This window comes from Aspergillus campestris (genome assembly GCF_002847485.1).
Source record: "Aspergillus campestris IBT 28561 chromosome Unknown P168scaffold_3, whole genome shotgun sequence".
NCBI classification, from domain to species: Eukaryota; Fungi; Ascomycota; class Eurotiomycetes; order Eurotiales; family Aspergillaceae; genus Aspergillus; species Aspergillus campestris.
Genome location: NW_020194338.1, coordinates 542,908 through 563,310, shown reverse-complemented (window position 1 = coordinate 563,310; position 20,403 = coordinate 542,908). Strand labels below are relative to the sequence as shown.

Below are 20,403 nucleotides of genomic sequence, written 5' to 3'. Positions count from 1 at the left end.
CCTGGTCTCGCCCGTGTCATCCCAAGCGCAAAACAGTGGAGTGTGTCAAGCCATGGACTAGCTGCAGCCCAAAACCCAGAGATAGGATTAGATAGGAGTGGAGAAGCGGGTTCTGATTTGCGGCGAGTGTGGGGTCCCATCCCCCCATTTACTCCAATTTCCGCGATAAGAGCGTCTCTTGGCAGTTGGAGAATGGCCGTCGATCGTTTCCCTTCTGCGTCGTCCTGGCTGATAATGGCCGGGATTATTCATTATTCGGTACTTCGTACAGGGTTGTGCATCCCCCGTCCGGGGAAGGTGGTTTCTGAACCCTTTGTACATTCAATAGCTCCACCCCAACCGCGCCCCCGCGGGGAATCGAGATGCTGTGTTGTGGTTGGTGCTGTTTCTGATCCAATGCAGCGGTAGAGTATAAAGTCTGATCCATTGTGTCCGTTCCATTCTGTCACGCGGTTCAATTGATGATATATCCCCCATCCACGACGAGAGCGTGCCCTTGGACAAAAGAGGCAAAGGTAGAGCAAAGGAACAGTACGGTGTCAGCCACCTCTTCCGGCTTCCCCATTCTCCTCATCGGCGCGATCTCCACCGCGGGCTGTAGTCGTTCGCGGACCTCTTCTGTACACGTAGTCATGGGGGTCTCGATGACACCGGGGCAGACACAATTCACGCGGATCCCGTCTTGGGAGTAATCGATCGCATCGGAACGAGTCATGGCGATGATGGCGGCCTTGGAGCTGCAGTATGCCGCTACAAGCAGACAATAGTAGTAATGATTAGCCCAAGAATCACCCGAGAACAGTTCTCAAGGTAACCTACGCGCGCTGGGGCGTCCCACAATGCCCAACTGACTGGCGATGTTCACCACCGCCCCCCGTTGAGGCGATCGACCCGGGTCATGACTGGGTAAGGGATCCTGCCGGAGCATCTGTTTGATCTGCGCTCGCGAGGACATCCAACAGCCCCGATAATTGACCCCGTTGATGTGGTCAAACGTATCCGTGGTAGTTTCAGTGGAGCGCCGTCCCTCTCCGAGGATCCCAGCACAGTTCACTCCATAGTCCAGCCGCCCAAATTTCCTGACCACCTCAGACATGAACGACTCCACAAATAATTCATCGGCAATATCGCCCGCTGTCATGAGAATCTGGACCTCAGGGGAGGCAGCAAGGATGGATTTTCGGGTCTGTTCCAGCGAGGCATGGTTGAGATCCGTGATGGCGATGCTTTGGCACCCTGCGACGGCGAACGCTCTAGCCGTAGCAGCACCGATACCTGACACGACCGGTCAATCATTCTCACCAGAGACAACAACAGAAATGTGGTGTTCACTGTGATACTATACCTGTGCCGCCCGCACCCGTAATGACTGCCACTCCGGGGAAAGAATATTCTCGCGTCATGGTGTGTGTGGGGAGGGGAGAAAGGCGGAGAATGGTGGGCGATTGATGTCTGGAGTTCTCCCTAAGTGAAAATAAAGCGACCGAACGATGGTGGGGGAGTGGATGATTTATCTATCAGTTCAAACCCCCGGTGAAATGAGGGAGAGAGTGGGGAAGCCATAATATCCTTCCCGCTTGGGTCTAGTGGAGGTTGGAGTCGGTCTTGTCTTTTCCCACCTTTTCCTTTCTCACCATCAACTCACGAACTAATCCAGTTCGACTTTCGTAAACACACCTTTCTTTCTGGTCTCTTCTTCTCGTTCTCTCATTTCTTCGTTCTCTCTCTCTCTCTATCTCTTTCTTAATCCCCCTGATAGTGTCCACCTCCGTCTCCAAAAGTGTGGAGTGCTTCTCTTGGCTTGAACTATTGACCATCTTTATCCCCCATTAATTCCTCTTATCGCGACTAGTCCATCCTGATTCTCCCTCCAATGTCTTAATGTTGTCCCAATCGTCTCCCATCCCCAGAGGCAATCGTCGCCCGAGTGTTGGAGCCAAATCCCGTGTCTGCGTGCATTGCGGCCGGAGTTTTCGGAGAACAGAACACCTCGAGCGCCATGTTCGCACTCGTACGTGGTCTGATTTGGAATTGAAAGAAGACATTGATGGTCATCTGTCAATTCTTCTACCTGTTGTGTAGCGATGTTGATGACATCGATCATGCTAACGGGTCGCGTCCAGATACCAAGGAAAAGCCGTATGCATGTTTCTGCGGGGCGGCCTTCACGCGGCGGGACCTGCTGAAGAGACACACCCGCATTTCCCACCAAAACAATGGCCTTATCTCGCCCAACTCCCAGCCAGAACCGGATAGTCCCGAACATGCGGGTGGTCTCCGCGCGTCAGAAACATCGACGGTCCACCAGCAACAGTCGCAGCAACATCCACCACCGAAATCCCAAGCACAGTCCCAATACACCGTCCCCATAGCGTCCCGGTCGGATGTCCCCATCCCGGTGTCGACGACCACGGAACACTGGTCAGGTCCCCAGCATCGATCCTATCTGGCGCATGATCAGTCGATGTTGAGCACGGAGGGCGTGGGTGTCAGTACAGGCCTGGTTGGGCAGCCTCCCATCACCCACGACGCAGACATCCTACAGGCGGCCCAGCTTCTCCTACCCGGGAACTTTCGAGATGCACAGCCTCCAGGTACGATGAAAACAACCATCGTCCTCTCTCGACTTTGTCCGTTTCCCCTTCCGACTAACGTTTTTTTTTTTTTTTTTTTTTTTTTTTTTAGCCCAACCGCTACCGTACCTACCCGAGGAATTGAACCACTTTCAAGAGTTCACCCATTTCTTGGACTCCATCGGGTTGCCGTCCGAATGGGTGCCGACCATGGGGGATGTCCCCCAGGTCCATCATCCCGTCCCGGGAGAGGTCCCCGACTCCGGCATGAAAGTCAAAGAGCCCCATGTCGTTTCCCGTCGGGCACATGGAGAACGTGCACGCGCGGACTCCCCCTTTCGATCCTGGCTGCCATCAGTTCCTCCCGGAGACCAGAGCTTGGGAACCGTCTCGGATTATGGTATGGAACTTGAAACCGGCTTGTACCATTGATCGCTAATCGTAGACAAACCATCGCCGTGTAGAACCTTCTCAGACATCTACACAGTCCTCGCCGCTCAAGGTCAGCGAAGAGCAAAGGCTGGATCTGGCGTCGTCGTTGGAAGAATTCCGGCATCTGATCCCCGATTTTGTCCTGCCTTCCCGGCACACCCTGACCCGATACTTGACCTCCTTCTTTGACGGGTTTCACCCCCACCTGCCATTCATCCATGTTCCCACGCTGCGGATCCACGAGCGCCCGCCGGAGCTGATCTTGGCGCTCTGCACCCTTGGTGCTCAATATCGTTTCGAGCATCGTAATGCGGAAAGAATGTTCCATGTCACCAAAGCCATCATCCTGCATCGACTCTCCAAAGAAGCGCCGCAAGTAATCCCAGCGACGTGCAACACGGTGATCCAGATCCCTTTGGCTCATATCCGCGACCCTGACTCCCAGCATTCCTCGGCCCTCCCGCCGTCCGAAAACTATCTAGGAATGGTCGCATGGAGACAATTGGAAAACATCAGGACCCTTCTGGCCCTCATGGGATACGCCACCTGGGAAGGGGCCGAATTGGTCCAAGAAGCGTTTGCGCTGCAGGGCCTCCTCGTGCGCTGCCTGCGTGAGCTGGGCATGACCGAAAACATTACCGTAGCCCCGAGACATCGGCCTCTCCATTGGCACGAGTGGGCAGAGGAGGAATCCATCCGTCGCACTCGGTTCATCTCCTTCTGCTTTGTCCATGTCCACAGCATCGCTTACAACATCTACCCGGTTCTCCGAAGCAGCGAGGTTCACCTGCGCCTGCCATGCTCCACAAGGGAATGGAACGCCCCGACGGCCCACGATTGGGAGATGGCGGAGCGGGAGGTCGGTTCCCAGCAATTGTTTTTCCAGGATGCATTGGCGCTTCTCTTGCAACCCTCTCGGTCTCCCATGTTGCTGGATCCAATTCCAGCGCCTTTGGGGAATTACATTCTTCTCCACGGTTTGTTACAACGCATCCACCTGGTGAGCGAGCTCTCCATCCCGCATGGGACCGAATCTCTCGCGCTCCCAACTGAGGAGCTCAACAAACTCGAGTAAGAAGGACCCACTACAGAGGTTTGACAAGACGCTAATCGTCTGACATAGGAGAGCGCTCCGCTCGTGGACGTCTGTTTGGCAGCAGGCACCTGAGTCCAGTCTTGACCCTCACAACGAGAATGGCCCTCTCCCTTTCACGTCCAGTGCCCTCTTAGGCCTGGCTTACGTACGCCTGTCCCTTAATTTGGGCCCGTTCCGCCAACTCAAAACCCGCGATCCGTATCGCATCGCCTCCGCGCTGCACAGTTCTCCTCGTCCCGAAAGAAGCTATCGATTGACCCCAGCCCTCATCTATTCGGCCCACGCGTTGAGCATCCCGGTCAGACTCGGGATCGATCACGTCGCCCGCAGCCAAGCCTTCTTCTGGAGCGTTCGACATTCCATTGCCAGTCTCGAATGCGCGGTGCTCCTCAGTAAATGGCTGTTTTCTCTGGCAGAGACGGATGAGGATCATAACCTGAGCGAGAATGAGAGTCGAATCTTGCACTGGACCCGGTGTATCGTCCAAGAAGCCTACGACTCAATGGATTTGGAAGAAGGGGAGGTCATCCCCAGTATGGACCCTGGTGGCCTTGGGGTTGCCGTGATAAAGCTGTGGGCCCGTCTCTTTCGGAAAAACACGCAGTGGCCGTTTATCAATGTCCTCGGCGACAGCCTGGAGAAATACTTATGCTTACTCCGCCCGGGCTGAGAAACATCAGTTGTCAAATTGCAGTCAATCAACCAAACATCAATCCCCTTGCGGACCGGACGGTTCAGTCACATGGGCCGGCGAAACGATTGCCTTAATGAAGCAGCATCGAGGCCGATTCCTGTCTCGCTGCCCACATACCATACCATGGTCTTCCCCGCTGCGGCAGAATGTCACGGACAGACCATGAGAGCTTTCTCCGCACACCCTCCCCGCCTCGTACAAAGTTGGTAGGACATGAGAGGGACATAACACGCTCGCCACCCAGACTCCAGCGAGCGTCAAATTGGCCATACCGGGGAATATCGTCAGGAACGGCCGGGATCGTAGCAGGATCCACTGTCCATGCTGCATCAAGGGGCGGCCGACTCTTATCCGACGGTATGGAGGTACATTCAGGAGGCACTCGATCATTGCGTTTCGTTTCCACATGGGTATTTATCAGATCGCCTGCTTATTCCGGCCCGGATCAGCAGAAAGATGGCAACAGCGGCTCGAGAGTGATTTCCTAGCGTTACAAAACTACAGGTCCAAAAGCTCCTCAAAATTTCAATCAAGAATCAATTCTACCAACAAAATATCACAACTCAAGAATATCGAAATGTACAATTCCAACGTCTTATATATTATTCAGTTCATGAATCCCCCCCGATTCCGTCACATTACACTACATAACATCCCGAATTCCGGGGATGATCAATGACATTACATTAGGAGTGGTCCATTTTCCGGGCCACGAAATTGAGGCACCTCGGTCAGAGCACCTGACAGATGCCTGTCTCGATGCATTGGTGGCGCGAACAAGTCCACGGCATCTTAGGAGCTGGGGCTTGCCGAAGCCGAAGGCGAACCGGAAGGTGAGGCCGACGACCCCGCGCCCGCGCCCGCGCCCGCAGAAGGCGACGGCGTGGCCGACGAAGAAGGCACAATGCCGGCCGACGAGGGACCGGCGAAGGAACCGATGAGAGGTCCGACGGTGAAGTTGCCGCACGGCGACGTGGGAGCAGTGACACAGCTGTGGAGGTACTGGCCAAGCTTGCCCGGCTGGCTACCCGACTGTAGGACGTAGTCGGGCGTGTAGGCGGGAATCAGAGTGGTGCTGTTGGCCTGGAAGACAGTGGCGTTCTGGTTGGTCGCGATGTAATAGGCGTGGCTGGTGTGCTCGGCGGCCAGACGGGCGAGAAGGAAAGAGACCTCGGGGGACTGGGTGTAGGCCGAGAGACCGATGAAGGCACCAGACACACTGCTCTCCAATTGCATAGCGCTCTTCACCCAGGACTCGCCGTCCTTGGCCGTGGGGAAGGTGAAGTTGCACTTGGGGGCCTCAAACTCGGGAATCTTGGCCCCGACTTGCCTTGTGGCGTGGAGGCCCAGGCGGCTCTGGCGCTGGATGCCTTGGAAGTTGGCCAAATAGTTGGCGTGCGAGCTGTTATCGGCACTCTGCAGGAAAGTCTGGTTGAGCGGCTGCTGGGAGTAGAATCGCTCCAGGAGGTACTCGAGAGCCCAACTGAACTTGACGACCTGGGTGTCGCTCGGCTTCGGCGCGCAGCTATCGGACCCTTGGGCGACAGCGGCGCCCATAAGCAGGGCACTGCTCAGGAAAGAGAAGATGCGCATCCTTAAGGTATGAAAAGGGAACTATCGTCTTCTTTTTTGGTAAATTTGGTTGACCAAGGTCTCACTGTTCGGATAGGGTCTGAAGAAGCAGAGGCTCGGAGTATATCGAAATTCAAAATGAACTTACACCAGAGCCCCCGACCAGCCAGAATGCCCTCTTATAGCTTTCTACGGCATCAAGCGGCTTTGACTTCGCGCCCAGTTTCAAAAAGAACGGATGCAACCATATGATGAAAACCACTATTTTTGGATGAGTACAAAAACACCCAGAGCAGAGGGACACGCCCAAAGCTTATCGGCATCTTTTGCATCACCACATCCACGACAAACCTTATTCAAGCTGCGTTCCGGCCGGCCCACAACCCGCTTGCCATTGGAACAATGAACTTTCTTTTTACTCAGCGACTAAAAAGTGCGAGTCGACCAGTCACCCGGGGCTGTGTCCTTGCCCATTGATAGCGACTTGCCGAACTGGTCCGGAGTCATTGAGCGCTACCCGTGATATCATGGGCCTAAGTTTGATCCACGGGGAGAAGTTTCCGCGAGTGACCGACCGCGCCGGACAAGCAACTGGACCAATGAAGCCTCTCTCCTGTTCCACAAGTCCTCATCATCGAGCTCTTTCATAGCTCGATTCGTGATGGTCATTGTCGTGTCGTCCTCCTCCTCCTTCCTTCCCCACTAGGTAACTTGGTCTCGGGGAAAAGACACCCAACGCAACCCCATCCACTATCCCGAATCAACAAGTACATACTCGATCGACTACCCGAACTTGATGCTGTCATCTATTTCATTCCGCGGGGTCCTCGGCCGGATTTAGTATGTGGAGCCATTTCAAGCCCAATAGGGCTGGTCAATGATGCCAAGAGCACCAGCTGACTCAGTACTATATCTACAATCATGGATTCATTCATTCATTCATCTCGTCTGGTCATTCATCATTGTAGTATATTTTATTTCTATTTTATTATGGAGTACTGACTAATAGCATACACAAAGATTTAAGTTTAAACTCTCAGGGTAAGTAAGAGTTGACTCGACCTGATTAGATCATAGGCACGGACAGACCGGTTCCTCGCTGTGGGAGGCATTTTCCGCTGGACTCTCCTCCCCCTTCCCCTCGCCCTTGCCCTTGCCCTTCTTGTTAGGAACCGTCGTTCTCCTGATGACTTGAGAGTGTGCTCGTCAGATCTAGATTCTTGATACTCATGACATAACATAACATATAGTATATAGATAGTGCTTGTTCGCATTGCGGTATACAATGACAGGCCTCGTCTTCATGTTGGTAGACTGCCTTTATCGTTCTTGAAATGGTTCAACACTACATATATACTAGATACTAGATAGATGTCCTGTAAAAAGGCAGGGGAGTCATCTTGAGAATAAAAGAAAGAAATATAGAGAAGCCTTTCAAGACGCCGCCTTGCAGATAATAGATATATATAGATAGATAGTAGAAACACGATTGCCTCCCAATATATAATGAGAACGATGATGATGATAAAAGGAACACTTTGCTTTTGAGTCTTTGCGTCTTGTTTTAGGACACGGGCACGTATAGGGAGACAAGACGGGGAGAGAGAGAGAGAGAGAGAGAGAGAGAGAGAGAGAGAGAGAGAGAGAGAGAGAGAGAGAGAGAGAGATAAGAAAGAACGAAAGAAAGCACAGGGAAATACAGAGTACAATACATATACAACAACTCCAAATGCATTTGTGAACAAAATTCTGTATGTCTGTCTGTCTGTCTGACTATGAATCGTCCACCAGACGTTTGTTTTCCCAGGCCTTCCTGGATCCATCCACGAGGGCATCCATGTTGCCGCTGTTAGCGCACATGCTGCGGAAGAGGCCGTCCGATTTGTTGATCAGGTTCCAGGGGTGGTCGTATTCGATGACGCGGCCGTGGTCGAGGACCAGGACCTTGTCGTAGTCGATGATGGTCTGCAGGCGGTGGGCGATGGTGATGATCGTGCTGTCGCGGAGCTCGCGGAGGGTTTCCTGGATGCGGGCGTCCGTCGAGTAGTCGATGGAGGCGGTGGCTTCGTCCATCATTAGGACCTTAGGGTTCTTGAGGAGAGCCCGCGCGAGACAGAGGAGCTGGCGCTGGCCTTGCGATAGGTTGGACCCGGACTCCGAAACGGTCGTCTCGAGGTTAAGGAAGATGTTCTTGTTGTCGACCACGACTGCGGGGCCGCTGGGCCCGTCTTCGTTGGGCGTGGCTGCTGCCACAGGGGTCGCGGATCCAGAGGTGCCGGGTCCGATTAGGTGGACTTTGCGGAGCGCGGTGTAGATCTCCTCGTCCGTGAAGGTTCCGAACGGGTCGAGGTTGCTTCGGATGGTCCCGGTGAACAACGTGGGATCCTGCGGCACGATAGTGATCGCTTCACGCAAGTCCCTCAGGCCAATAGCGCTGGTGTCCACACCGTCGATGACGATGCGGCCCTTTTCGGCCTCGAGGCCGCGGAATAAGGCCAGCGCAAGGGAACTCTTGCCGGCGCCTGTGCGCCCAACGATGCCAACTTTCTCGCCGGGTTGCACGGCGAAAGAAACGTTGCGAAGGACTGGCTCCAAATCGGCACGGTAACGAGTTGTGTAGTTGATGAAATCAACCGCTCCGTCGGCAGGCCAGTCGGCGGGCGGTCGGGAGTCGGGGACCACCGGCGGGGCCTCTTGCTCCACATCCAGGTACTCTTTCACACGTTCAACAGAGTTCATGTTCTGCTGGACCTCGGAATATAACCGGACCAGCCAGAGCACATTTTCGGTGAAGGTTACAGCGTATGTCAGGGACAGACCTGCAGCACCCGCATCGATTTTGCCGATGTTCGTGAGAACGAAAACGGCCGTGAAGAAGGAAACCAAAGCTCCTGTAACATCGACGCGGAGCGCAAGCCAACGGTTGCTCGCCCAGAGATAGATATGAGGCCGGTTGTAGGCATTGATACGGCGATGGTTGTCGACGATGAATCTTGGTCCATCCCCATACGCGCGGATTGTCACGATACCGTTCAGGGTTTCGCCGAACTGTTGATACAAGGGACTTCGCTGCACGGACTCTAATCGCTTGAGATCCCGAGAGGAGTTGAGGTACACGGCTCCCAGGGCGACATAAACCATAGTTATGAAGATGCCGGCGATTAGGAACCCGGGTGTAATGACTGAAATCAACACCACAATCATGATGACAGATGCTAGGCAGTGAATCATGCCAATTGCCACGGGTGCAACGTCTTGGTCGACAGACTCGATGTCTTTGGAGAACCTATTCATCAATTGGCCGAGAGGAGTAGAGTCGAAAAACTTGAACTTGGCATGCATCACCGCCCGCAAGAGGCGACTGTGGATGATCTTGGAGGCCTGGAGAGAGCCCCAGAAGAGGACACCCTCTCTTACCATCGAGACCACAACGTACAGAATCCCGAGGAGCGCGTAGATTCCAAGATAGTACGTAACGTTGACATCGCCCGAGCCATCGGGTGATTGCTGGCTATTGAGGTGAAGAGAAGTCGTGGACGTCCGTGGGACACTACCCGCGTTGAATGACGGATACTTGAGATCTGCCATTGCCGCATAGTTGCCTGTGTCATCTGAGCTCACTTGCTCGGTTTGATACGAATTTGCCCACTGCTTGATCCAAATGTTTGTCGATACCGACCCGATTTGTTGCAAGGAAAAGATAAATATGGCAGACACCCAATAAGTCCATGAGCCCATCGAACGAAGATACATAGCGACGGTTGACCATTTGATACTGCCCGTGGCTTTCGATTCTGTCAGTCCATTGGGGCCGTCCTTTTTATCCTTTTTATCCTTCCCAGCCGATCCATTAGCCTCATCCCCGTTCGCGTGTGGTGTCTCGTGTTCAGTCTCGTCGACTTCAGAGGGTGCACGAGAGGCAAGCGGGGAGCTGGCTCTAGACGTGGGCCGCGATTTCAAAAGCTCCTCGCCTAGAGCTCCTGAAGCTGCCACATCATCGGGACGGCCTTGGGCGGCAATTTTCCCGTTCTCGAGAACGACGACATGGTCGGCCTGAGGAACCGTGAGAGCGATATTGTGAGTGACAAGGATACATGTGCGACTGATCATCAAGGGCCCGGTAAGAGCCTGGCGAAAGATGTGCTTTGCTGTGTGGGAGTCCACGGCACTGAGGCAGTCATCCAGTAGAAGATGTCGCGCCCTGCTATAGACGGCACGAGCGAGGGAAATACGCTGCTTCTGCCCGCCCGAAAGACTGATTCCCTTTTCTCCCACCAGGGTCTGGTCACCCGCATCCAGAATTTCCAGATCGCGTTCCAAAGCGCACGCCTTCAAAACAGCGTCGTAGCGGCGCTGGTCATATGGGGATGCAAATACAATATTTTCTTTAACGGTGGCATTGACAAGCCATGCCTCTTGTGCACAGTATGCGATACTGTCTATCAGACCCGTCTGAGGGTCCACTGGCAGTTCCGCTCTCGTGGCTGTGCCGCTGGGCAGGTAGACTTTTCCTTTTAGAAGTTTCATTTCGCCAAGAAGCGCCATTAGGAGAGACGTTTTCCCGGAGCCTGTAGGCCCAGTAATGACATTGAGCTTGCCAATAGGGAATGATACATTCATGTTGATCAAGCGGAAAGTGTCGGCGTCCGCGGAAGGATCATCCCGGTACTGCTGGGCTGAGCCTCCCCAGCTAAGAGTGGCATTATCCAGGGCGATCTTGGGAGGCTGCTCGGGCTCATCGCTATTATCCAGCTGACGGTACTTTTCGGTCTCTTCTTCATTTAGATAAGTATCCACTCGATCCAACGAGACCTTGGACTCTTGCACATGCGCCACCATGTCGGCCAACTGATCCAAAGGCAGGCGGAGCAACGAGAACATGGACAGGGCAGGGAACGCGATCGACGGAACGAGCTTCTTTTTCTCGACCACCGTGTAGAGGAAGAATGATGCGAACGTTATAAGAATAGGCGTCCCGTACCAGACCGTGGCAGCGGTGGACCAAATGATGTAGCGGAAACGCAAGGCCTTCAACTCAGCCTTCCGTTTCTCGCTAACTATATCTTCAAAGCGCTGCTCCCAGGCAAAATATTTGATGATCCGGATGTTCTGAAGAATTTCATTGGTGGAATGGATGCGAGCGTCAGTACCTGCCAGGATCCTGTTTTGAACCTTGGTGAACTGTTTGGCGATGGTAAGGTTCACGGGCAACATCAGGACCATCAAAACAATACCAGCGAAGGAGCTGTACCCGAGAAGTCGATATAGAAGCGTGACAGCAATGATAACCTGCACGGGAACACTCGCCCAGAGAAAGTGGAGGTAGGCGCCCACCTCGCTAACCTTGAAGGAGTCAATAGCCATCAAATTGATGATCTTTCCGACGTTCGCTGTCTGTGCTTCCTCAGCTGGTTCGGATGATGCCGTGGTGGGTTCGTTCTCGGGGTCGGTAGATGCCTTCTTCTTCTTACGGCCGCAGCATAAGATGCTTCTCTTCTTGTTGTCCTTGACCGGCTCTGCGTCCTTCTTCTGAGACGGTTCGACAGATGGACCGGCTTTCCGTCGCAGTGCTTTGGCATAGATCTCGCCGATGATGATCGCGCGAAGTTTGACGCCTAACTTGCGTCCGATCCACAGAGCTTGGCCATCGGCAATGCCCTGAATCGCCCCGGAGCAGAACAACAAGATCGCATACAACCAGGCCGCATTCGGTGTGCCTGACTTTGGATCTTGGACGTATTCGAGGATCGCCTTGAGGAGAAGGGTGGGAAGGTAAGTGAACATGTTCGAGAACATTGTCCACGCCCCTTGCAATAAAATAGTCCCATAGAAATGACGTAGAAGCTTCCATACCAACGACCCTTTATATTGCTTGCGACGGAAATCCTCGAGGACGAGGGCAGCCTTCTGCGACGTAGTCAGATTCCAAACATCGTCGAGCTCCAATGGCTGCCTATAGCCCTTCATGATCAGGCCATCCAGCCAGGCAAAAGAGGCCAGGGAAAGCAAGCTGGCTGTCGGATGTCGCGGCGGCTCCAAACCATCCTCGTGAGGTACAAGAACGGACTTGTTGCCCCTGCGCGTCGTCAGGGCGATGAGAAGGAGGACGCTGCTCAGGGAGAATTCGACGGCGCTAAAGATCATGGCACGCTTTGACGCCGGGTGAATGACGGAAGAACGGAATACCAAGATCGTGAAAAGCCATTGCAAGCCGTACAGCGTGGCTGTATGATTCCATAATCTAAGCAGCAGGTGAACATCTAAAGTGGAGAGAAGCAGCCGTACCAATGCCAGGAACAAGATATAACCCCAAGAAACCAGCCTGGCAACGGCCGCAAGTTTACCACTCTGACCCCAGCTATCGGTTACGAGGATGGCAATGAAGATGGCGACCTGTCCCACCAGGGCGGCGATCTCCAAAGACACCAGTGTGACTTCACCACGGGGACGATCCAGTTCCAATTGCGTCACCTCCGCCTGCGCGGCTTTTGACAACATCGGATCCGTCTCGACCCCTTCGTCTTCTTCGCCTACCCCATTGCAGTGGACATCTTCCGAGTCATTGTCCAGAAGGACTTTGTAAGAAGCACGCTTTCGAGACACAAAGTACCGATATGAAATTTGGAGCGCGATGGATAGTAACGATAAGGCGCATGCCGCTAGCGGCAGGGCAATCTGTAGATAGCTGCGAATTCACAGCGGTTAGCTACCACCGTCTAAAAGCCATCCATAGAAAGAAGAAACTGTAGAATATAGATGCATACTTGCGCTGGAAACAACTAGAAAGGTCATCAATTGCCCAGATGGGGCCATGACATTCCAGTGTCATTTCTGACAAACAAGGATTGAAGTCGCCTATAGATAGAACTCGCAAAAGACCATGCGTCCAGTATCCAACAGGCGAGGACGTGATACAGCTATGACAGGTGACCTGGGCGAAAGAAGCAATCCTTTACTTCTTCGAAGCCAGTTATATTACTGAATGCTTTGGAGCAAGGCGCAGGACAAGCCCGGCATGACAACGGCAAAAAGACAAAGTTCTAAAAGTAAAATACAGCAAAATATAAGATGCAGTGGAAAAAATTATGGAAAATTGAGTGGAATCATGTCCTCATATGGACGACAGGAAGGATGAGAGGGTGGTTAAGAAAAGAGGAAGAAAGATTGACGTCCAGTGACGAAGCAGACAGAAAGTTGGAAGGCGGAAAGGTTGAAGAGAGAGAGAGAGAAAAAGTGGAGACGGGATGGCGGGAGTCCGAAAGAAGTGCCCGCCCGCCGCCGCGGATCCAGACCCAAGCACCTAGCTTATCTCTGGGATACTACAACATCACAATGTACGAGACCGTGGCTGATGGCTGTGATCATGAATATATTGATTTGAATGGCACTAATGCGGGAATAGAGATGCTGAACGACGAGATTGGGCAGGTTAATTCGTGTCCAATGTCAACCAGAATCTTACTAAATGAAGGATCCTGCTATTCAAACAATCGAGTCAAAGGGAGCGCAGGAATGAAGCGACTAGTTGATATCAAGGGCTACTATATGACTACTTATTGGAAGAAATGACTCAAGGATCAGAAGTGGAATTACGAGAATGCATCTTCACATTGATCGATCTCTGTACATTCCTCCGCCTGGCACACCAACCGAAAACGGCCTCCGATGGGTCCAAAAATCCAGCAGGGATCTGGAGCGCGCGAATCAATCATGGCGCGCGCGGGGAAACACCGTCCTCGATGCAAGACATGCTGGGCCAGTCCGTGCTTAATGCAGGACGCCCTTCAGTCACACCGACCGGTTGTTGACTTCTTCCTCGACAGGGGCAACCGATCTCTGCATTTAGCCCTGGTCCATGTGCGGTGAACCTCGTGGTGAGTCAGAAAGAGAGATGATCAGTTGATGATCCATTGGAGCAACACTTTTCCTTTTGTGTCCTAGCATGTCTTGATTGTATACTCCGTACTCGCAATGAACTCCACAAATGACTGATACGAGATAGCAGAGAGGAACCCCGCCTGACAAAGTTTTCAGAGAAGGATGTAACCTCTCCAAGAGATTGTCTCGGAATTAATGAATAGCCTACCAGTCTGACTCGAATGGCCGTGTCCATCTCCACCGGATGAGAGAGTAGTATGAAAAAGGTATAAAGCGCATAATGGTAGCCGCTAAGACCATGACGGATCTAGCAAGCACTGTCAAAATTCCTTGGGAGACAAGCCAAGGAGGAAACTAAGTGATGATAGCGAGAGATATGTCCACAGGCGGGTCCACTTGGCTGGGCTTGTTTAAGGCGTCCTTTGCCTCCCCACCGTTTGCCGCTGTCCCAAGCGATGTTATCAAAGAACCAAGGTCCTCGTATAGGTAATAGTACTCACTACTTTGGTACGTACTCCGTAGTGCTCTATATTCCATACTCGATTGCAGGTGTCTCTCATACTAATAATATATATCTCATATTAATGATTGATAACCGACATCCGGCATCCTGTGGCTGATGAGAAGGCTGTTAACGGTGTTAACTGTCAGCGGAACAACAACATCTCACGCCCTTCTACATATCAAACATAAATAAATGAAATTAATACCAATATCATATCAAACCAACAAGAACCCCAGAGAACTAAAATGAAGACCATGATTAGTGATTTGCAGAAAAATCCTCTGTTCCTGTGAACGCCACACGCCCCCGAGTGTTCCGCGTTGGAGACCGATAAGTAAGGTGGATACCGGATGGCCTGAGAAAAAGGGCGGCAATCAAAGGTCTCCAGGTGATCTTCCTTTCCCCTCTCTCGGTCAGTCAGTCACTTGCTCCTACAACTCACAGGGGATTCTTTTCACTCACCGTTTCAGCCTTGCCAGCAGTTTTCTTTTGTCTGCTAGTGCATTTTCTTATTACTTCTTTGTACTCGCCTACTATCCCCTACGATCCCTTCCGTCCTCGACTATCTTGCCGCCCATATCCCCATCTCGAACGGCACGAACCCTCGCCCCCGCAGTCCACCATGACGGAGCGTATTCTCATGAACGAATACAAGACCCTGGCCAAAGAGCCATGGGTGAACATCGAGGTACGTTTCTTTGCCTTCTCCTTGGGTGGATTTTTACATTGGTCGAGTCGAATATGGTTTTAAACAAAGGGGAAAAAACAGTCTAACACGCCACCGCTGCATATCTAGCTCAACGAGGAAGACATTTTCCAGTGGACGATCGGGCTCATCGTCCTGAACCCAGATTCTCTCTACTACGGGGGCTACTTCAAGGCGTCCATGAAGTTCCCCAAGAACTACCCATACTCTCCTCCCGGTACGATCTTCCCCCCGTCCTTTCTATCTAGTGTCCACGCTGTACTGACCGCTCGTTTTCCTCGCGTTAGAATTCCGCTTCCTCCGCCCCCTCTGGCACCCAAATATCTACTCCGACGGCAAACTGTGCATCTCCATTCTCCACGCCCCAGGGGATGACGAGATGTCAGGGGAACTCGCCTCAGAGAGATGGTCCCCCGCCCAGCGCGTCGAATCCGTCCTCATCTCAATCCTATCCCTCCTAGACGACGCAGAGGTGTCATCCCCAGCGAACGTCGACGCAGGCGTCATGCTGCGCAAAGAACCAGACCAGTACAAGGCGATTGTGCGGAGCAATGTGGAGGACTCGAAAAAGGACATCCCAGCGGGATTCGTCATGCCCACTCACGAGACGACCGCGAAGCCCGTGAAGCCGGTCGAGAAGGATGATTCGGATTTTTGGGCGGAGAGTGACGCCGACGACGATGTGTTTGGGGGGAGCGACTCGGATGAGGATCTCGATGTGGATGACCAGGATAGCGGTAGTGACTTTGAGGATGAGGAGGAGCGGCAGCGGGCGTGACACCCTTTTTTCTCCTTTTTTTTTTGGCTGGGGTACAGCACTATCTTGGATTTTGGGCATAGCGCAGGCGCACTGGGGGAACTTAGCCAGAAGCATGATCATCTGTATATTCTTTTTCTTTCTTTCTTTATCAACCTCGCCACTGTATCCAGCATCATTATCTGTCATATGCTATGCATAGTTCTTTCAGCACGTTAGAATGGTATCTAGGGACAGTGATTCTGAGTTGGATATGGTCTGGTTACATCAAGAATGACTATCATCACATTAGACTATCACTTACTGGGCAGAAAAACACTTCAGATATATATCCATATGATAGGCACTCCCTTGTCACCTGCAGTGACTCAACATCCCCAATAAGTGTGATAGGTAGAAGGGTAGGTGGTATACATAACATCCCATCAAAATAGCACAGCGCCCAAGCAAAGCAACCAAGGACGACTCTAGTCTCCCTCTCTCTATATAACCAAAAATAAGTTAAAAGCAACATACAACACAAACAAGCCTTGAAAGTTAAGACCGTAATCGAGGTTGTTCACATAACATCACTCTAATAAATAATGATAATAATAATAACAAAATAAACTCTTTCCAACCTAGGTACGAGTAACTCTATCTTGCGCCACCACTTGCCTCCTCCTATTATTCAGACTGTCCTATGCTTCAAAGAACTGGACATAGAAATTCTTTCCGTAAGGAAATAACCATCATGATTGTTACAAAATTCAACTAGTATATGAATCAATCAAAAGTGTTGTAGATCTCTCTAGAGGTATAATCATAGTAAAAGACCCAAAATATTTCATCTCATGATGTATGTATATAGTACATGACTGTCACCCAACCAGTCAATTGTCACGAACAGCTAATGTTTACAACCCCATCCCAACCAAGCCAAGCTTGTGAAACATACCCATCAATCAACCAACGTATAAAGATCATGTGTTGTTCCTCTTTTTCACAAGGCCCAGCCTACCTCTCGGCTGTAACATGAGACAATGTGAAGAATTATGTCGTCATCTACCTGCATTGCCTGCCTAGTTTAACCTCGAGACCAGGCTGGGTACCTGCCTACCTATACACATGCCTACCTACCTAGGCATAGACATTCCTTTCACGTGGAGCTAATTCTTGGTCATCGGATGTGGTCAGGTCCAGGTGACTCCTACGTGCTTATCCGGGTGGGGATGTGGCTGTGCAACCATGTTGTTGAGACTAGAGTAGGTGACTAGGTACCAGGTAGGTACGGAGATCCATTCCAATCGGGGCAAGATCCGGCTGACACCTCGGAATCGGGCAGATTCGTCATCCAGTGGGGAAAAACGAAAGAGAAAATCACTCGTATTGTCCAAGTCGGCAGGCAGTCTGGGTTTATAGCGCGATAGCAAGCTCTAGATCGGGTCTCAAACATTGGTTCTGAGCATGTATACTATGGTAAAAATGAAAAAAGAGGCGAGCAAACCAAAACCAAACATGAACGCAAAAACAGTGACGCATCATAGAGTCGGTGCAGTCAATGCACCGCCATCCCTACAAGCCCAGACGCAGTCGAACGGCGTTGAGAGGTAGTAGGTATGCGAATCCCTTTCCCTTGCAATAAATGAAGAAAAACGAAAGAAAAAGCAATCGCCAACAATCAATTCCACATCTATGCAACCACGGCATCCTGGATCTCGCTGTAGATGGCGCCGAGCTCCTGGGTGAGGAGCTTCTCGGCCTTCTCAACAAGACCATCGAAGCGGTCCTGAATGGAGGAAACCTTGTGGCCACCCTTCGAAACGATGTCGCTGTAGTTGTCGGAACCACCGCCGTTCCAGGCGAGGAGCTGTGAAGGAGTAAGCGTTTTATTCAACCGCACAGATGAATGGGAGGCATGACTTACGTTGGGGGTGTCCTCGGGGATGTCCGTGAGGGCACCTTCGGTGGCAATGGAGATCATGTCCTTCTTCAGCTTCTCCGGGGTGAGCTCTGCAACGGCAAAGGCGGAGTCCTTGGAAGGCTGAAGAGAGACAAAGTAGGCCAGCAGACCGGCAATGTGGGGGGAAGCCATCGAGGTACCGGAGATGGTGTTAACGGCGTGCTTGCTGCCGATCCAGGTGGACAGGATGTTCAGACCGGGGGCGAAGATGTCGGTGCACTTGCCATAGTTGGAGAAGTACGCCCGCTCATCTTGGAGAGTGGAGGCACCGACCGTCACGGCGTTCTCAGCGGAGGCCGGGGAGTAGTTGCAAGCGTCGGCGTTGTCGTTGCCGGCAGCGACGGCAAAGTGCATGCCAGCGTCGACAGCAGCATTGACAGCCGCGTCGAGCGCCTGCGACTTACCGCCACCAAGACTCATGTTGGCAACGCTGCCCTTGAAACCCTTGGCCTTGCCCTTCTTCGCCTCCTCAACCCGCTTCAGGTGAGCGTTGGCCGCCCACTCGACGCCCTGCACCACATCGGACATGGTACCCGAGCCACTGGAGCGCAGAACCTTGACGGCGAAGATGTTGGCCTTCTTAGCGACGCCATACTTCTTACCCGCGATGGTTCCAGAGCAGTGGGTGCCGTGTCCATTTCCATCCTCGTCCTCGTCACCCGTGGGGATGGTCTTGCCCCAGGTGGCACGGCCGCCAAAGTCGGCATGGTCGACGTTGATACCAGTGTCGATGGTGTAGGCATCAACACCCTCACCGCCTTCCTCGGCATACAGGTACTTGTTGAAGGAGCCGAAGCTCAGGCTATCACGGTGGGAGATACGAGCCAGACCCCAGGGGGCACCATTTTCGACATCCAGGGTGTGGACTTCGGAATCTTTCTCAATGTAATCGACCTGGAATGTTGAGTCAGCCACGAGGAACGCCACGGGTAGGGGACACGATGTCCCGGAAGCAAGGGAGGGAGCTTTACATCAGGATGTCTCCGGACTTGTTCGATCACGTCGGCATGGAAGTGTCCAGTGTAACCCATCAACGACCCAGCAATATCAAAGGTACTCTTCAAACCGGAGAAGAGGTCATCATCGAGACCGAAGAGCGACCTCTTCTTCAGCTCCAAGCGAGAGGTCTGCGAGTCGTGGATGTCCTGCACCCAGCTCTGGTGAGCAGAAGCCGACATCGAGTCAACATGCTTCTTGAACACGACGATGTAGGAGTCAGGGACCTCCTTCGCGTTGATGGAAGACAAGACGGGAGCAGCATCATTGTGAATGGAGCCAACAACCACGGGGGTTGCCGCCGTCAGCAACGGAAGAAGGGAAAGGCCTAGGAAGGCTTTCATGATAGGCGACCAGGTAGGAGATCGCAGGGAGTTGTTATGGATGGGAGGAAAGGAGATGGCAGGAAAGACAGCTAGAGATGGAAGAGTTTGAAAAGTGAGATGGGGAAGGATGAAATAAGAATGGAAAAGAGGATGGAGGATGGAAGGATAAAGGATGGAGAAGAGGAAGAAGAAGAGGAGGAGGCGAGTTGAGGTAGGCAGGTAGGGTGTAGGCTATCCCCAGCGGTAAGGCAAGGGTCAGGGCAGAAGGCGGAGATGAATGATGCAACCGGATTACGGTATTTTACACGAGTCGGGCGGATGACACAGCTTTCTATCCATCCGGTTGTCGATCTTTCCAGATTAGCGCTGTCCACTCCGGGCCAACCTGGGGTACGCGGTCAGAGACATGGGCTGGACTTGAACTCGATGGATTAACTTGTAGCTTTCATTGAGTTATGTTCTATCTACAGAAGTCAAGAAATTGACTGGATTTTGTTGAAAGATAGAAGAGAAGTCAAATCCGGCAACTGTCAGTTACATAGGCTAGATAAGGTAGGTCAACAACCAACCTGATTCTCCAGGCCATGCACGGCCTCAACGATGAGGCAAAGGATGGGGCCCAGTATATCCACATCCGATCATTAGTCCACTAACCAGATAGACAGCTGAACGCCACGCCATCCTTGTCCGTGGTGACCAGGAATCCCCTCCCTGGCCAATGTTCCGGTGGTTGGCTCACCATGCAGAGAGCTCCAACAGCCGAAATGAAGTCATAGGCTACATTCTCCTACTTTCTCCTCATCCACGCTCAGGTACCTGGGGGGTCTCTCGTCTTGGTAAGATGGAGCGTAGTTGGATGAATGGATCACCATTCCTTCCGAGGTGGAACAATCGGTCAGTCTATCAGGTCCACAGGAATTTACCTG

General features: G+C 52.4%; 6 protein-coding genes across 6 annotated transcripts; 2 read left to right on the top strand and 4 right to left on the bottom strand.

Moving 5' to 3' along the window:
* Positions 1 to 70: 70 nt before the first annotated feature.
* Positions 71 to 1,403, bottom strand: P168DRAFT_302696 (SDR family NAD(P)-dependent oxidoreductase; the record flags this gene model as incomplete). The annotated part of the gene is made up of 3 exons (XM_024838685.1): positions 71 to 750; positions 820 to 1,275; positions 1,346 to 1,403. The coding sequence occupies 3 exons, from the start codon at positions 1,401 to 1,403 to the stop codon at positions 455 to 457; spliced, it is 810 nt and encodes a 269-aa protein (XP_024694928.1). The 3' UTR covers positions 71 to 454.
* Positions 1,404 to 1,881: 478 nt separating this feature from the next.
* Positions 1,882 to 4,771, top strand: P168DRAFT_232065 (putative C2H2 finger domain protein; the record flags this gene model as incomplete). The annotated part of the gene is made up of 5 exons (XM_024833307.1): positions 1,882 to 2,011; positions 2,124 to 2,594; positions 2,686 to 2,973; positions 3,038 to 4,076; positions 4,129 to 4,771. 5 exons carry the CDS (start codon positions 1,882 to 1,884, stop codon positions 4,769 to 4,771), a joined length of 2,571 nt encoding a protein of 856 aa, XP_024694927.1.
* Positions 4,772 to 5,587: 816 nt separating this feature from the next.
* Positions 5,588 to 6,388, bottom strand: P168DRAFT_316345 (uncharacterized protein; the record flags this gene model as incomplete). The annotated part of the gene is made up of 1 exon (XM_024839999.1): positions 5,588 to 6,388. One exon carries the CDS (start codon positions 6,386 to 6,388, stop codon positions 5,588 to 5,590), a length of 801 nt encoding a protein of 266 aa, XP_024694926.1.
* Positions 6,389 to 7,980: 1,592 nt separating this feature from the next.
* Positions 7,981 to 13,542, bottom strand: P168DRAFT_309375 (putative ABC bile acid transporter). Its single transcript, XM_024839293.1, has 2 exons — positions 13,132 to 13,542; positions 7,981 to 13,052 (listed from the first exon to the last, which is right to left on the bottom strand). Exons 1-2 carry the CDS (start codon positions 13,194 to 13,196, stop codon positions 8,141 to 8,143), a joined length of 4,977 nt encoding a protein of 1,658 aa, XP_024694925.1. The 5' UTR covers positions 13,197 to 13,542; the 3' UTR covers positions 7,981 to 8,140.
* Positions 13,543 to 15,382: 1,840 nt separating this feature from the next.
* P168DRAFT_288286 (putative ubiquitin conjugating enzyme (UbcC)) lies at positions 15,383 to 16,440 on the top strand. Its single transcript, XM_024836754.1, has 3 exons — positions 15,383 to 15,438; positions 15,547 to 15,673; positions 15,744 to 16,440. The coding sequence occupies exons 1-3, from the start codon at positions 15,391 to 15,393 to the stop codon at positions 16,232 to 16,234; spliced, it is 666 nt and encodes a 221-aa protein (XP_024694924.1). The 5' UTR covers positions 15,383 to 15,390; the 3' UTR covers positions 16,235 to 16,440.
* Positions 16,441 to 17,549: 1,109 nt separating this feature from the next.
* Positions 17,550 to 19,703, bottom strand: P168DRAFT_288285 (S8 family peptidase). The gene is made up of 3 exons (XM_024836753.1): positions 19,127 to 19,703; positions 18,120 to 19,049; positions 17,550 to 18,062 (listed from the first exon to the last, which is right to left on the bottom strand). Exons 1-3 carry the CDS (start codon positions 19,493 to 19,495, stop codon positions 17,886 to 17,888), a joined length of 1,476 nt encoding a protein of 491 aa, XP_024694923.1. The 5' UTR covers positions 19,496 to 19,703; the 3' UTR covers positions 17,550 to 17,885.
* Positions 19,704 to 20,403: the final 700 nt, after the last annotated feature.

What these genes read in the sequence shown, in the direction of transcription:
- P168DRAFT_309375 (XM_024839293.1), bottom strand. Translation starts at nt 13,196, where the DNA reads ATGACACTGGAATGTCATGGCCCCATCTGGGCAATTGATGACCTTTCT. An exon ending in TCTAGTTGTTTCCAGCGCAA is followed by an intron (nt 13,053 to 13,131) that starts GTATGCATCTAT and finishes GTGAATTCGCAG; the next exon opens with CTATCTACAGATTGCCCTGC.
- P168DRAFT_288286 (XM_024836754.1), top strand. Translation starts at nt 15,391, where the DNA reads ATGAACGAATACAAGACCCTGGCCAAAGAGCCATGGGTGAACATCGAG. An exon ending in AGCCATGGGTGAACATCGAG is followed by an intron (nt 15,439 to 15,546) that starts GTACGTTTCTTT and finishes CTGCATATCTAG; the next exon opens with CTCAACGAGGAAGACATTTT. An exon ending in CTACCCATACTCTCCTCCCG is followed by an intron (nt 15,674 to 15,743) that starts GTACGATCTTCC and finishes TCCTCGCGTTAG; the next exon opens with AATTCCGCTTCCTCCGCCCC.
- P168DRAFT_288285 (XM_024836753.1), bottom strand. Translation starts at nt 19,495, where the DNA reads ATGAAAGCCTTCCTAGGCCTTTCCCTTCTTCCGTTGCTGACGGCGGCA. An exon ending in AAGTCCGGAGACATCCTGAT is followed by an intron (nt 19,050 to 19,126) that starts GTAAAGCTCCCT and finishes TCAACATTCCAG; the next exon opens with GTCGATTACATTGAGAAAGA. An exon ending in TCCCCGAGGACACCCCCAAC is followed by an intron (nt 18,063 to 18,119) that starts GTAAGTCATGCC and finishes ACTCCTTCACAG; the next exon opens with CTCCTCGCCTGGAACGGCGG.